A 15,799-nucleotide genomic window follows, 5' to 3' on the forward strand; every position below is an offset into this window, starting at 1 on the left:
TGAACATAAATGTATTTTAATGAAGAAAGATAAAACCCAGCGAAGCAAAAGAGTTTAAAGTGAATCAGAAAGAAAAAAGCCAGGAGTTCTGACTTGTGATCCAGACTCTTCCTGAAAAGTCACTCTTTTTCCTCCCCTCCTAGGGGATAAAGGAGTGACAACAAGGAAGAGAAACTTCACCGAGGAAAAGGAAAAAAGGAAAACATTACTGGAAAGCTTATGAGAAAAAAAGACCCTGTGGACATTTGTTATCTGTTGCTATGAGGTGCTCTGGCCCAGAAGCCAATCTGAGGCCAGGATGATACTTACTGACGCAGGCCATTAGGTCATGGAAGATGTCCTTGGGGAAGAGAGGGTGTTCCAGCCCCCGGAAGTAAAGCTTCAGGACGCCAGCTATGGAGTCCAGGTCATGGTCATTCTGGTCCCCAGCCAGGGGGTCCTCTCCTAAGCATAAGCAATCCCCCCAAAAAGGAAAGAGAGAGTGAGAGAGGTAAAAACAAACAGGATGAAGCAGAGGTGGTGGGGAAGGAGTGGCCTATTCAAACCTTCATCGCAGTCCCTCAGCTTTCTGCCCAGCATGGTGGCCACGAGTAGGGCAACCAGAGACTAGCGAAAGCAAAGACTGCTTAGGCTCAGGGGCCCCGGGGCCAGAGGAGGGGCACAAAAGTCCGTTAACATAAATTTGCTTGTGCCAGACTAGCTCAGGGACATTCCCTCTGGGCTGGGGATGGGACACAGCAATTGGCTCTCTCATGAGATCATGAAACCAGGCTGGGACTGAGTCCCTAGGGGAGGGAAATGAGGCCAGGGAGGCCAGCCCCTCTGATTAGCTCTCTCTCCTCTTGGCCTGTAACAAAGCACACCTACTTACAGGAGAACAATCATACTGGAGCTCCCTATGGAAAATTTCATATCAGATGTAATTAGATTTAATGATAGGACCAACCTCAAATTGAAACTATATATATCCATTTCAGTGACGGAAATTGCCAAAGCTTGCCCATTACCTTAATAGCCCACAAGATAATAAATGGGCTAAGATGAACAGGCGCATTCGCTCTGCCACCAAGGGTTCTGGATACAGCCATAAACTGCCCAGATATCATAGTTAACTTCTTGGGTTTGGGTAGATCATCCGGAGGAGAGGGGCAGGATGAATGGGGCTGAGAAGGAGGAAACTGGGATGTACCCTGGCATCTCCCTGCATATCTGGGTGGGGGTGGGGGGATGTCTACAGGAGAGAAGGTGCTGGGCTGAAGACGGAGGCAAACTGGCTTGCTAACCTCTGGGTACCTCTCAGGGAGAAAGCGTGGAGCTAGTATCCTGGGGAGCTGGCAAACATTTGGTCTTATCTTTCAGGCCGTTTCCTCACCTCTCTCAAAGGCGTTTTTGATGTCATTCACTTCCACCTGGGATCCTGACACTCGGAAGATTCCCTCATGCTGTAGTCCTAGAAAGACAGGGAAAAGTGATCAAGGAGACAAAAAAGCAAATTCACCACCACGGCTCCAAGCCTAGTTGAGTGTCTGTCTCCCTCAGCCAGTGTGTATTTAAGCATCCTGTCTCTCTTCTTCAGGCCAGAGGAGAAAGCCTACACAAGGATGGTGGAAAAGTCACTGGAATGAATATGAGGCATTGGTCTAAAGAAAGCACCGAGTCAGAGACTTAAGGGAAGAGATGTCTACATCATTTCTGATTCTGACAGAGTCTATGAGGCAGGCTCCTTCTCCAGCCTTTGCTTCTCTGTCCCCAGCTGCAAAGTAGGGAAGTGATTCTGGCACCTGCTTATCCCTAAGGGTCAGGGATGAGATCTGGGGACATGGCAGGCAAGCCACTACACACCACCAGAGTTTCATAGGGTCTGAGATCATACTTAGTGCTTTAGCTGTTCTAACACTGTTCGGCTGTTCTAGAGGACAATGCTTTCACTACTTATGAAAAAGGGAGGACATAAATTGGTACAACCACTATGGAGAACAGTACGGAGGTTCCTTAAAAAACTAAAAATAGAATTACCATATGATCCAGCAATCCCACTCCTGGGCATATATCTGGAGAAAGCCATAATTTGAAAAGAGACATGCACCCCAATGATCATTGCAGCATTATTTACAACAGCGGTCCCCAACCTCTTTGGCACCAGGGAGCAGTTTTGTGGAAGACAATTTTTCCAGGGATGGTGGGTGGGGGTGGGCAGGATGGTTCAGGCAGTAATGCGAGCGATGGGGAGCGGCAGATGAAGCTTCGCTTGCTCGCCCGCCGCTCACCTCATGCTGTGCGGCCCAGTTCCTAACAGGCCGAGACTGGTACCGGTCTGCGGCCTGTGGGTTGGGGACCCCCAATTTACAGTAGCCAGGACATGGAAGCAACTTAAACGTCCATTGACAGATGAATGGATAAAGAAGATGTGGTACATATATACAAGGGAATATTACTCAGCCATAAAAAAGAATGAAATTATGCCATTTGCAGCAACATGGATGGAACTAGAGATTATCATGCTAAGTAAAGTTAAGTCAGACAGAGAAAGACAAATATCATATGATATCACTTATATGTGGAATCTAAAAAAGTGATACAGGGACTTCCCTGGTGGCCCAGTGGTAAAGAATCAGCCTTCCAATACAGGGGACGCAGGTTCGATCCCTGGTTGGGGAACTAAGATCCCACATGCCGTGGGGCAACAAAGCCCGCGTGCCACAACTACTGAGCTCGCACGCCTCAACGAGAGAGCCCGCATGCCGCAAACTAGAGCCTATGTGCCCTGGAGCCCACACACCACAACTAGAGAGAAGCCCGCGCCGCAGGGAGAGATCCTGCACGCCTCAACAAAGACCCTGTGTGCCGCACTAAGACCCAACGCAGCCAAAAAATAAATTAAATAAATAAATTAAATAAATAAATATTTTTTAAAAACCTAAAAAATAAAAGATACAAACTTATATACAAAACAGAAACAGACTCACAGACTTCGAATACAAATTTATGGTTACCAACGGGGAAAGATGGCGGGGAGGGATAAATTAGGAGATTGGGATCAACATACACACACTACTATATATAAAATAGATAATCAACAAGGACCTACTATACAGCACAGGAAACTCTACTCAATATTCTGTAATAACCTATATGGGAAAAGAATCTGAAAAAGAATGGATACATGTATATGTATAACTGAATCACTTTGCTGTACACCTGAAACTAACACAACATTGTAAGGCAACCATATTCAAATGTAAAATTAAAAAAAAACAGAGAAAGAAAGAAAAAGGGAGGACATGAAAAGACAAGTGATCAGGCACTGTATTGCAGGCACTGTGCCAGCCACTGGTCCTTGACTGCAGTTTGACTCTAAAGGCAACATGCCTCAATGCCACACTAGAATAATGTGCACGAAAACGATGTCTTTTTGAAGTTTGTTAGGGTAAAAATAATAATAGAAAATTAATGCATGTGTGGTGATTGCTTATGTGCTTATAGCCACATAAAGCAGGGGTTACCAGCAAGCCCATTTTCTAGGTGAGGGGATTGATAAGGGATGACCAGCATTAGGTTATACAGGTGATAAGAGCCAGATCCAGGGGCCCAGGCCTCCTGGCTGCAATCATGTACTCATTCCTCAATGCCAGGCTTGTGAGTCCTATTGGAGTGAAAGCGCAGAGGGTGGGGGATCCCATTTGTCAGTCTGACGGTGGATACGGCTCACAGAGAGCACCCCCCATGCAGCTCAGAACTGGGGAGGGATCCAGGAAGCATGAGCCCAGGGGCTGGACTGAGCTAGCATCTTTTATCATATCAGGCCTGTCCGGTTTTTCTCAAGAGCACCGTGGCTCAAACTTGGACATTTTGTCAAAGTCCCTCTGTTACAGCACGATCCATCAAAATTCTTGAATCTCAAACAAATTTCTTCTTTGGAAAGCAAAATAGAATAATGCTACATTTTGCCCACTGTTTTAGGACTCCCCTGTTGATGGGGGTGGTGTGGTAGTGGTGACTGGATTCTATCAGCTAGACCTTTGCAGTAAACCACACAGGCCAGGACTGAATCCCGAACCCAACTGTAGCAATAGTAAGAAGGAAGCAGGGGGAATTTAATTACCTGGCTTGTAATAGGACTTAAGTTGTCTGTTCCTCTAGGGGAATCTCCAGAATATCCCTCACAGAATGGCAGGCAATGTTAAGACCCCAATGTAACAGTACCATATTAGTTACCAATGGGGTGTGACAGCCAGATAACGCCGTATAAACAAAGAATGTAAACAGCAAGTTTCTGACAGAAACAGTCATCTACTCAGCGACTCGTCGAAAACAGTATAATATAAGGAACTGTCATCTCAGGGACCAGGCTACTCAGTCTCATTGGTGCAGCCAACAGTTTGCTGAGAGAGGATCATCTCGGTACTTTTGGTAGATTAGACATCAAGGACAAGCCAATGTGGCCCACGGGCCCAGAACAAGAAGAAATCAGAGGAGAGCTTATTGGAAACCAGGCAGCAGGCCTGAGGCACACCGAGGTCCCTTTCTGTCTGGTTTCCATTTCCCTTTGAGAACCCAGGCTTTAGAAGGGCCCACGTGTGTTCTTGCTCAACAGATAGAATCTTTAGAGTGTCTAATCTGATGATTCTGAAAGTAGGAACATTAATAAATGGTCGGTTTCCAGAAAGTGAAGGGGAAAAGCACTTGGCTTTTTATTATAACACAGGTAAGGCCTCACATAACCAAGCTGACACATGCATGACCTTTCTCATTTTTCCTTAGTGCTCACTAACATAAAATATAAAGCCAATCAGACTTGGGTAAGTTTTTTGGAAACGGCACAAAACCTTCCATTTTGCGCTGGATCCAGCTGTTGCCCAGAGTTGCTCTCCTAGAGAAGTGTTGAAATGATTGCTACAACACCACGTCTTGCTCACATGTCTCTGCTCCCTTCCTCACGAAAATGGTGGGGTTTTTCCATCCTGATCGAGTCTCAGTTGTTCCTCACATCCCTTCTCTTCCTTTAAGTCTTCCTGGATCACCCGGACCCACCATTTACAAGTGAGCCTCAGCTTTCTCATCTGTATAATGGGGACTAGAACATCTACCTCCCAGGGAACATGAAGATAGTAAGGATGTGCAAATGTTGGCAGTTGGTGGGCCACAGATGTGTTTGGGGTTGACAAAAGTTATGGACCCTATCCCCATTAAATGCACATATACAAACATTTTATCCATCATCTTTAGGGAGTTCAGGAATACCTTAAGTCCCTATCTGGGGGAAAAAATTCAATTTGCTGAACAATTTTTTTTTTTCTGGACACACCACACGGCTTTCGGGATCTTAGTTCCCTGACCAGGGATTGGACCTGTGCCCCCTGTCGCGGAAGCGTGGAGTCCTAACCACTGGACACCAGGGGATTCCCTGAACAAATGTTTTTTGAACAGCTACTATATACTAAGGTTTTTTTTCTTCTTTAAATCAACAATATATTTATTTGCTTCATCTTATAATATTTACACATAAAATGGCTTCAGAATTGCTAGCTCACCACCCTGTGATAAAAACAATTACCGACTACTGTGCATTATTTTTTTTTACAGTACTTTTTGTTGTTAGACTTACAGTATATAATCAAAATACTGTTTTTCAAAGAAACTTAGATTATTTTCCTCCTCATCTCCTCAGTGTGCCTGTGTTATTCATCTGTAATACAGTTAGGTTTATTTGTTACCTTTTGTATTCCATTTGGAGTTTTACCCACATCCTTGTTTTATATATTTGTTTATTTATCTTTTGAGTATGGAAAACACCCATGTAGTTCTAAAAGTCAAAATTACGCAAAAAGGAATACTCAGAGAAACGTCACTCTTCTCCCATTTCTCATTCCCCCATTCTTTTCACTCTTTTGACCCATTCATGTAAATAACCAGTCAAATATTAGTTTCTGGATTCATCCTTCCTGTATTTCTTCTTGCAGAAGTGACAAGGCACATGTATATTCTTATACCTTCTTCTTTCTTATATGAAAGGCAGCATGTTATAGATACTCTTTTGCCCTTTGCTTTTTTCCACTTGACAATATATCCTGGCAATCTCGCCAGGTCATTTCATGGACATCTTCCTCATTCTTTTTTGCAGCTGCATAGTTTCCCACTGTGTGCATATACCATAGTTTAGTCATCTATTCTTCCATGTATGGCATTTAGGTTGTTTTGAGATTTACTTTTTAAAAAAATTTTTATTTATTTATTTATTATTTATGGCTGTGTTGGGTCTTCGTTTCTGTGCGAGGGCTTTCTCTAGTTGCGGCAAGTGGGGGCCACTCTTCATCGCGGTGCGTGGGCCTCTCACTATCGCAGCCTCTTTTGTTGCGGAGCACAGGCTCCAGACGCGCAGGCTCAGTAATTGTGGCTCACGGGCCTAGTTGCTCCACGGCATGTGGGATCTTCCCAGACCAGGGCTCGAACCCGTGTCCCCTGCATTGGCAGGCAGATGCTCAACCACTGCGCCACCAGGGAAGCCCTAGGTTGTTTTGTTTCTAATATTTTGCAATTACAAATGAGGCTGCAATAAATAACCTTATGCAAATGTACTTTCGTATTTTGGAGGTGTATCTTCATGGTAAATTCCTAGAAGGACTGCTGGATCAGATCAGTGCATATGTAGTTTTGTTAGACGTTGTCAAATTCCCCTCCAAAAGGGTTGTATGGGTTTGCATTCCCATCAGCAATATGTGAGCATACCTGTTTCCCCAGAGCCTCACTACAGAAATATGCTAAGTCTTGGTTTCCGCATGTACTGTGCCTGTACAGGGGCAGGGACAGTACATTCAAGCCACGATATCCAGAACCCATCCACTTCTCAACAACTCCACAGCTGATGTCCTATGCCATGTCTTCCCTGGGCTACTGCAGCAGCCTCCTATTTCCTCCTATGGTCTTATCTCTACACAGCAGCCTGGAATCCTTTAGAAAGATCACTCCCTGTTCATAAATTCTCCAACAGCGTCCCACTCAGAATAAAATCCAAACACCTACCTTAGTCGACAAAACTCTAAGAGTCTGGCCTCTGGCTTCATCTCCTGCCACTCTCTTCTCCACTCACTCTGCTCCAGCCACACTGGCATCCTGCGTGCTGATCCTTGCATATGCCAAGGATCTCTGCATGTGATGTTTCCTTTCCCCAGAACACTCTTCCCCAGATACCCATGTGGCTCACTCCCTGACTTCCTTCAGGATGGCAAATGCCACCTTCTTGGGTGACTTAAGAGTTTCCCCGAACAATCCACCCAGAACAGTATCCCCTCTCCATTCTCCTTCTCCTCACCTTGCTTTATTTTTCTTCATGACACTCACCAACACCTGATATATATTAATTTGTTTATTTATCAACTGATCATCTATTTATTGGTCCTTTAGTAGAATGTAAGGTTCATGAACACAGGAACTTTTTCTTGGTACACAATGAGCAATCAATATACACACAGACGGTCCTCAACTTACAATGGTTTGACTTAAGACTTTTCGACTTTACGATGGTACAAAAGCGATACACATCCAGTAGAATCTGTACTTGGAATTTTGATCTTTCCTGGGCTATTGATACGTGGTATAGTACTCTCTCGTGATGCTGGGCAGCAGTCGTGGGCTGCAGCTCCCAGCCAGCCATGCAAACACGAGGGTAAACAAACGATACACTTACAATCATTCTGTACCCAGATAACCACCCTGTTTTTCACTCAGTAGAGTATTCAATAAATTACACGAGACATTCAACACTTTACTATAAAACTGGCTTTATGTTAGGTGATTTTACCCAACCATAGGCTAATATAAGTGTTCTAAGCACGTTTAAGGTAGGCTAGACTAAGCTATACATGTTTGTGTATAAGGCTTGCAGGTTAGGTGTATTAAATGCATTTTCGACTTTAGATATTTTCAACTTACGATGGGTTGATTGGGATATAACCCTATCATAAGCTGAGGAAGATGTGTGCTTGCTGAATGAATGAATGAACAGAATGTATGGATGAGAGGATCTGAGTTCAGACTCTCTTGTTCCTATTGTCCTTTAGGCACAGATAATTCCTCCTCCCCTGAACTCAGTTTGGACTTATCTTTGCCAACTGCTTGACTATTAATCATTACCATCTTGTGAGATTTCTTATACTGCTATTCTGAATTACTACAGCTTATCTCTTTTTATTTAACTTTTTACTTGCTTATTTATTTTCTCCCAACTGCGTCTTAAAACCAAGTAAAGACAGGGTTACCCCTGTTTTTGTTTTCCTATTTGGCAATGCATGGTGCCCAGCACCGATCAGGGGCTTGATAAATATTTGTTGACTGTTCAATAGTGCTATACAATGCTGTTACTTCTGGTGGATGGAGATACAATGAAAAAATTGTAGCTGATTAGAATGGCATAAGTCGTAAACATGCTAACATAATTATTATTCCAAAAATAAACCCAAGCAATGCCCCAGTTTATTGGGAGAGAGGAAGGAGAGGAAGGGAGAGAACGGCTGCTTCTGAATTGAGACCAGCGATCATCTACATACCTCCTTAGCGCCAAGAAGGTCATTCTGTCACTTTACTTATAACTAGGAAGGATAACATCTAAAAACAATTTCTGATGCCCAGTTCCTAGAAATCTTCATGGTGCTTGCTCAGATATCTGTGTTTTCTAAACACTCTTACACTTGGAAGGCTCAATTCATCTCTTTCCCTAAATTCTGTCCAACCAGCCTAGGAGCTGGTGAGGAATGGATTTATGAGATTCAGCGTCATCCAAGCAGAAGACAGCGTGACTTAGGTTGAGAAGGAGCCAGCCTTGCCAGACTCTCAAATGTTGGCTGCAACCTTAAGAGCAGCTTACTAACTGAGCTCTGGAGATGTCCTAAACAGTGAGACCAAACTAGAACAAAAACTGAATATTATCAGGAGTCAATGCAATATTGTAAAAGGAGCTTGTTTTCAAAGCAGTCTGCTGCAGAAAGCCAATGTGACACAAAGGTCCAGCCTATGCAGTGGGAGATACCAACATGGGCAAAGACGGTGAGTAATGGCGAAACTAGCGTCACCACATTGGACCAGCTAGACTTACTCACATAACAGCTATAATTTAAAACTCACTCTAAGCTAGAAAAGGGAGTGTGGTAAGTGGCTAAGGCACCTGGGGTCAAAAATACGTGATATTTTTCTCTCAATGTCTAGGTGTGGCCATTCTGAGGTAGCAAACATTATGTAAACAAATAATATTTTATTCCTCTTTGGAGAATGTCAGGATGGGAAGTCAATCTCTATTCTTACTCTATAAAGAATTCCTGGAAGTTCTTCCCAGTTCTTGCACAAATATGGGCAAGGCTGTAATCCTGCTTACCGTGTCTGCTGATAAACCGGATACAGCTTTCTACCACCAAAGGAATTGCCTGGCTGGAATCCTAAAAAGCCAAAGAAACACAACATTAGAATCTTCAAAGAGAGATAGCCCAGGGTCAGAGAAAATGAGCCAAAACCGTGTGGAACTTGTCTCAGCTGGGTCAGCGGCTGGTCCACAAGAAGCATCCAGCCTGGCCTCCAGGCTCCAAAGCACGTGCACAACCATCTACTTGGAATGCCTCATACCGATGTCTTAAATTCAGCGCATCCTATATGAAACTGATCATTTTTGTCCCACGCTCCCCCCCCGCAGCCATATAATCAATCAATACATACATATATTCTGTCAAGTTTGCCTCCTAAATCCATTTATTTCTCTCCATCTCTACTGCCACCAACCCAGTCCAATCCACCAGTATCTCCATTCCCATCCCTGTCGTCCTCCAAACCAGTTTTTCTTCCCTCATATTGGTTAGATGATCTTTAAAGGTGCACATTCCATCGTTTACCCTCTAGGCTAAACTCTTTCAAGGACTTCTCGCTACTTTCTGTAGCAGCCTTGCGTGTCTGGGGTCCTGCCTTAGCCTCCAGTTTTGTCTCCTTCTGCTCCTCCTCCCACTCTGCTTCAGCCACACTGGCCTTCCTTCCGCTCCTCAGTAAGGCCTCCTTTGCTCATGGCTTTGCGTGAGCTGCTGGAATGCTCTCCTCACCCTGGACCGCCACCCCCAGGGTCTCAGTGGAAGTATCACTTCCTCAGGGATGCTTTTCAGACTCCCCAGATGAGATCAGAGCCCCTGTCTATGGGGTCTCAGCACCTTGTACTTGGCCTTCACAGCCTGATTGTGACTTAGTTGTGTGGGTATGAATATTTGTTTGCATTTGTCACCATTATAGCTCGAGTTCCACAGGGCAGATCCTATGTCAATTCTTGGTGTCCAGCTCTGGCCATGATGTTCTCACATAGCAGGTGCTCAATTAATATCAGTGGAAGGTAGCAGAATGAATCAATGGGAGCATCAGAGAGGGGGTTTGTTTGGCATAAAAGGCAAGAAAGAGCCATTTTTGCTCTATAATCCTGCCATTTATTTAACTTCTTTTGGCCTTAATTTGGTATCTACAAACTGGGGAGGGGGATTGGTGGTGAGGAGAGTAATATTTCCTATTGGCACATGAACACAGTGCTTAGCATTTACAAAAGAATTTATAGAGGTGTTGGGTCATATATTAAGTGCTTTAGATAGATTGGTCCTGGTAACAACCCTATGGGATGTGTATTATTATTATCCTCATTTGACAAGTGAGGAAATGAAGGCTTAGCAAGGTGAAATAGTTGCTTACGGTGACACAGTTGCTAAGGAGAAGAGCCAGGATTCAAACCCAGGCAGTCTTCCCGAGACTGAGCATCTCACTACCACCCATACTGCGTCCTAGGAGCTTGGCAAACATAGTCAGGTGTGAATACCAAATATTACTGAAAACCAGTAGGGTTTTCTAGTGCAGCTAAATGCACAATCACTCAGTTACAGGGAAGGAAGGGACCAGGCAGAGTGACCTTAATCCTAGTTAGAAAGGGCTTTAGATGTTCAGGGCAGAGACTGGGTTCTCCAGTAGGATGGGTCCTGGGGCTTCTGCCCATTTCACAGGTTTGTTTGTGCCTCTCCCCCGGCCCTAAATTTTCAACTGTAGCCGGGGGTTTGGCCCCTAATAGGGAAGCAGGTGGGTCTCATGAAGATGCCAGGCTGAGAGAAGAGCTGGCATGGCCTCCAGCTCCTGAGCTTGCTGGGAAGCCAGGATGCTGCCAAAGGACGTACTGTGTACCAAAGTGCAGCTGGCGTCAGGAAGGTCTCAGAGACCCAAATGCTCGTCTCATGACCCCCAGACCCGTCTGCTTCCTCCAGCTCTCCAGCTTCAGTAGCCGGTGTCTGCCTTCTTGTTGCCATCAGTAAATTCTACCAGCCAGCCTAGGCTGGTCTCAGAGGAAGAATCTTTGTCAGCTCTTCCTTACACTAATGAAGAAACTGGGTTCCACTGTAAAAAAAACCCCAAACCTAATTTTTTGGAGGTCTTTTTATGTTTACAAACATTGTTATTATACTTTTCATTCACAAACAGTAGTAGCAGTGATAATGAGGACAGTAATATGAGGGTTTGTAAAGTTTTTCTGGTCCTAAGACCCAGAGGGAGGGAGGTTGGGAAGCTCACAGGTTATGGTTTCAATAAGTTACGTGAGTGCAAAATTCTGCCTAAACTTGTGGTAAAAGGAATATCAATGATAGCTAAAGGGAAGCATGCAGGGTTGCAGAAAGCAAGGCATCAAAGACATTAACCTGCATGTCCATGGTTACCAGAAGTAGCCCAGAGGATAATTTGTGGCAGACAAGAGTGGGCCAGAGATGACCTGTCCTACTGCAGAGGAGTATTTTCCTAGTCCCCACTGCTCCAGTGGAGCTTAAGTCAGAGTCCAGTGAAAACAAAGGACAAAGGACATTGCAAGGACAAAGCCATGAAGGCTTCAGACTCTCTCCTTGTAATGTTTCTGAGCTCCGAGTGAATCCATTTCCCCAGGACGTGCCCTGGTGAAGACCCTCACTTCACCATAGATCTTGCATACAACTGACTGAGCAGCGTCTATGTGTGTTCTTATTTAGTGTCTGTCTCTCCCTTTCTTCCTCTCTCCTTCCCTCCTCCAGTGTTAGAATCCATGTCAGTTTAATTCTTTTGTTCATAATATTTTTGGTCATTTAACCCCAGGGTTGGAAGGGCCCTTGAAGGACGATCGGGTCAAATCCCCATTCAATCAGATTAAAGGAACTTTAAACCAAAAGTGGAGGGAGAAAAGTAGCAAACATAACTTGGAAGAGATAGTAAAGCAGGGGTCCAGTGATTTGCAGGGGAAAGCAATCAAGAAGGTGGCTAGATAATGTCTAAATATGTCATTGTTTGGCATAATTTCTCACACGTGAGAGAGTTAGGATTTTTGCCAGGTACTGATCTTTGTTACATTTGTTAGATTTACGTTTTCACCAGGGAGAAAATACAAGTCTTGACCCCTGATTAGATGTGGGTAATAAGGAAAAAAGAGGCATCAAAGATAAGATGTGGGGCTTCAGGGATTGTGAAGAATAGAGGGTCCCCATAAGAGGTGAGAAGTAAGGGGAGGTGCTAAGGAACTGAAAATGTGGTGGGAAGGTGAGGAGACGGATGCTGAGGGTAGCAGGTGCCACCGCAACTCCTGAGCATCAACGTCCTGCCCATCAGTTAGGAGTTAGACCCAAAGACTCAGAATGACGACGTTACAGAACAAGTGGATGCTTCGGGAAGGAGAGAAAAGAGACAGAATCATCTAAGGCAACACAAGTGACAAGGAAAGAATATGGAAGGAAGTCAAAAGAGGACCAAGCCTTGGGGAAATGCTTACATTTCGAGGAACAGAGAAAGATGGGCCAGCAAACAAGATACGGAAGTAATAGGAATGAGAAAATTCTGGGCTTGACGGGAGCAGGAAATGCTTGGAAGCAGCAGTTGAGGCATCTCTTTTTGAAGAAAAGTCAGATGGTCTGAACCTAGGCTTTGCTAGGGTCAAAAATGATTGGAACGCATTGCGGAGACTCAAAAGCAAAAACTACCGGGTTCTTCCTCTTGTTTGGCTGATTTGCCATAAACAACCAAACAAATTTTATTTCCTGGTTACGTATACAAGATTACTCCTCTTCCAAATTACTCACTATTTACCTTTCTATCTTAGAAAAACTCTTCACTGATCCACCATTAGATTTGAACTGCTGGACAAAAAGTGAATGAAAACAAGGTCTTTACTTGATTGGGGTTTCTGGTGCATGCTGGAACTCTTACACAAATCTAGCACCTGGCAAATATGCTTTGCCTGCAACTGCCCAGGCACAGCAGGATGAAAACCAGATGGGTGCCGTTCTTTTCTGATTATGAACCCCACCAGGGACACATATCACCTGCCAAACCGTGGCCTTTGGCACTCCTGCAGCCAGAGTGGTCGCACCCAGGCTCCATCTATATGTAGGAGGCTCAGTTTCAGTCCAGGAACTGAAAGGAACAAACTTCAAGGTCAATCCTGTTCTTATTTTCGAAGGGGGGAAAAAAAACCTTGCTCCCTCTTTAAGATATCCACCTATTAATTTTAAATGTAATAAATGATCCCGGGGAGGCACTCCATTCCTCTCTAGTTTTAACTGAAATGATGAAAGAAAGGGGAAGAAGAAAGAAAGAAAGAAGAGGAATAAGAGGAAAGAGAACTGCAATGACATCTTTATAATTTAAAAAATGTGTAATTGCATCTGATGGTGTTCTCATTAAAAGAAGATCCGAAATAGAGAAGGGAAAAAAATTAGAGACAGCAAAGCTAAGACAAGTGCGGGCTGTGTTATCAACTTCCCCAGCTGGACTGCCCAGCCAGCTGAAGCAGTGAGATCAGCTGAAGACCCTGCAGGGGCTACCACCATCGCAGAGACCATGTGCCCTCTACATTCCATTAACTCCCTGTGGCTACAGCCACTGTGAATTACCCAAAATGATTTTTTAAAGCCTGGATCAGCTTTCCCCCGAGTAGACACAAAGACATTTCTGAGCTCTCTCCACCCCCTCTCTGCTAACTGCCTGCTGCATAGCCGGTACGAGCTTAGGGGATACAAAACCATTTTAGTATTTGCCATAAAGTATAATCAGGAAGTCCAATTTGCAACTGCAAAAAAAAAGAAAAAAAAAACCACTTCAATTAATTCTTTTTAAACAAGCACAAGTGATGTTTAGATTATCCACTGATGTGGACTGCCCATGCCGAGCTAAGATCCCTCCTAAGGTGGGTCATGAGAGCTAGCTGCTTACAGCTCAGTGTCAGATTTTAATACAACTCTGAAGATAATGCACATAATTGCAGAGCTCAACGTCTCTTGCTTATCATTCCTAGACCAGACTTATCTTTACATTTTTAGTATGTCTTAGAAATACATCCAAGATGACCATGCCACCAGAAACAAACAAACAAAAACCTGCAAACTTGGTCTAGGTGATTAGATGCTGTGAGTTACTGTCATAGTGGTACCCATGTACGAAGTGTGAGGCCTCTTTCACGGTCTCCTAGAGAAGTAGCACCAAAGATAGTTCTGGCACAGTCTGCCGCAGTCAAACCAGACCTCTAGTATGTAAGAGCATAAACGACTAGAGAGGAGAGGAACGAGTCCCTGCCCCCCTCGCTAAATCGATGAAGTTGCCGTAATATTAATCATACTATGACTAAATGGTACATTCCAAATGTAAGCATGAAGTCAGAAAAATGTCTGTCCCATCCACACTGGAGTTCCATAAACATCTGGAATCTAACCATTTCACGCCAGACAAGCCTGCCTCTTGCTGGGCCCTTACCTGTTTCCTCACAGTTGAGCTACGCCTGTGGTTGAATCCAGCAACAGGGAGGGAAAAGAGAAAATGAGATTAAAAACAATCTGTGAGGCGGTTAATGAAACAAGTCACATTAATCAGCTCAGTCCCAGAAGTGGCTAAGAGACTTGATAAGTTACCTTCCAAATGAAGCCCAATAAAGCGCATTTCACAAAAGCTTAGAGGCCTCTGGTTTTAATGTCTGCCACCATTCAAAAGTAGAATAGGAGGGAATTGGTTCAATTTGCAGTAAAATATATATAGGTCAGACAACAGGAGGATTTCTCCATTTGCAAGGAGACACTAGTAAACACCAAAGGAAGCTACGGTTTTCTTTCTCTTGGAAATCCTTAGGGAAAACATAAGGAGCGATTTTCCCGGAATTTAGACAGTAGAGTGTCCAGACTGGAAGGAACCTTGGTGATTCCATAGGTCAATGCTGTTCAAGCTGTGTTTAGCCTTGGAAGCCTTTTCTCCAAGGGAGTCTGACTCGGACAACAATTCCCCAAGCAAGGAGAGCAGTGATGCCTCTTTGAGTGACGGTAGGAGGTAGGGACCAGAGCCCGGCTGCCGGGCACCGTCTGCCACTTCCACTAGGCTGTTCTTAAGGACCTCTTTGGAATCCTAGAGCTCCTTGGGTCTAGGTGAATGCTCTGTCTTGTCTTTTTTTTTGGCCACGCTGCACAGCTTGTAGGATCTGAGTTCCCCTCACCAGGGACTGAACCCATGCGCCCTGCAGTGGAAGCATGGAGTCTTAACCACTGGACTGCCAGGGAAGTCCCTCTCTATCTTGTCTTATAGATGAGGAAACTGGAGTTCAGAGAGAGGAAAAGAGCAGCCCAAGGTCACACAGTGAATAACACAGCATAAGGGAATTCAGCTCAGCTCTTTTCACTCCCATAGAGCTTTCTGCAGTTATGGCACTTTAGGTGAACTTACACTAAGACTTTAGCACCAAGAAGATATATTCTACAGAATTCCATTATCCTGGTTCCCTCCAGTCAACAATACGAGTATATTAATGGGA

General features: G+C 44.3%; 1 protein-coding gene across 10 annotated transcripts in view; it reads right to left on the reverse strand.

Annotated features, from left to right (window-relative positions):
- The window catches only part of SRGAP2 (SLIT-ROBO Rho GTPase activating protein 2), a 238,732-nt gene that overhangs the window by 28,919 nt on the left and 194,014 nt on the right, over positions 1-15,799 (reverse strand). For all 10 annotated transcript variants that reach the window (XM_057550708.1, XM_057550696.1, XM_057550706.1 and 7 more), the window contains 4 exons: positions 14,758-14,782; positions 9,365-9,425; positions 1,373-1,450; positions 310-444 (listed from right to left, as the gene is read on the reverse strand). In XM_057550708.1, coding sequence (XP_057406691.1) covers positions 310-444; positions 1,373-1,450; positions 9,365-9,425; positions 14,758-14,782 — 299 coding nt within the window. The remainder of the gene's footprint in view (positions 1-309; positions 445-1,372; positions 1,451-9,364; positions 9,426-14,757; positions 14,783-15,799) is intronic.

This window comes from Balaenoptera acutorostrata, chromosome 1, assembly GCF_949987535.1.
Source record: "Balaenoptera acutorostrata chromosome 1, mBalAcu1.1, whole genome shotgun sequence".
NCBI classification, from domain to species: domain Eukaryota; kingdom Metazoa; phylum Chordata; class Mammalia; order Artiodactyla; family Balaenopteridae; genus Balaenoptera; species Balaenoptera acutorostrata.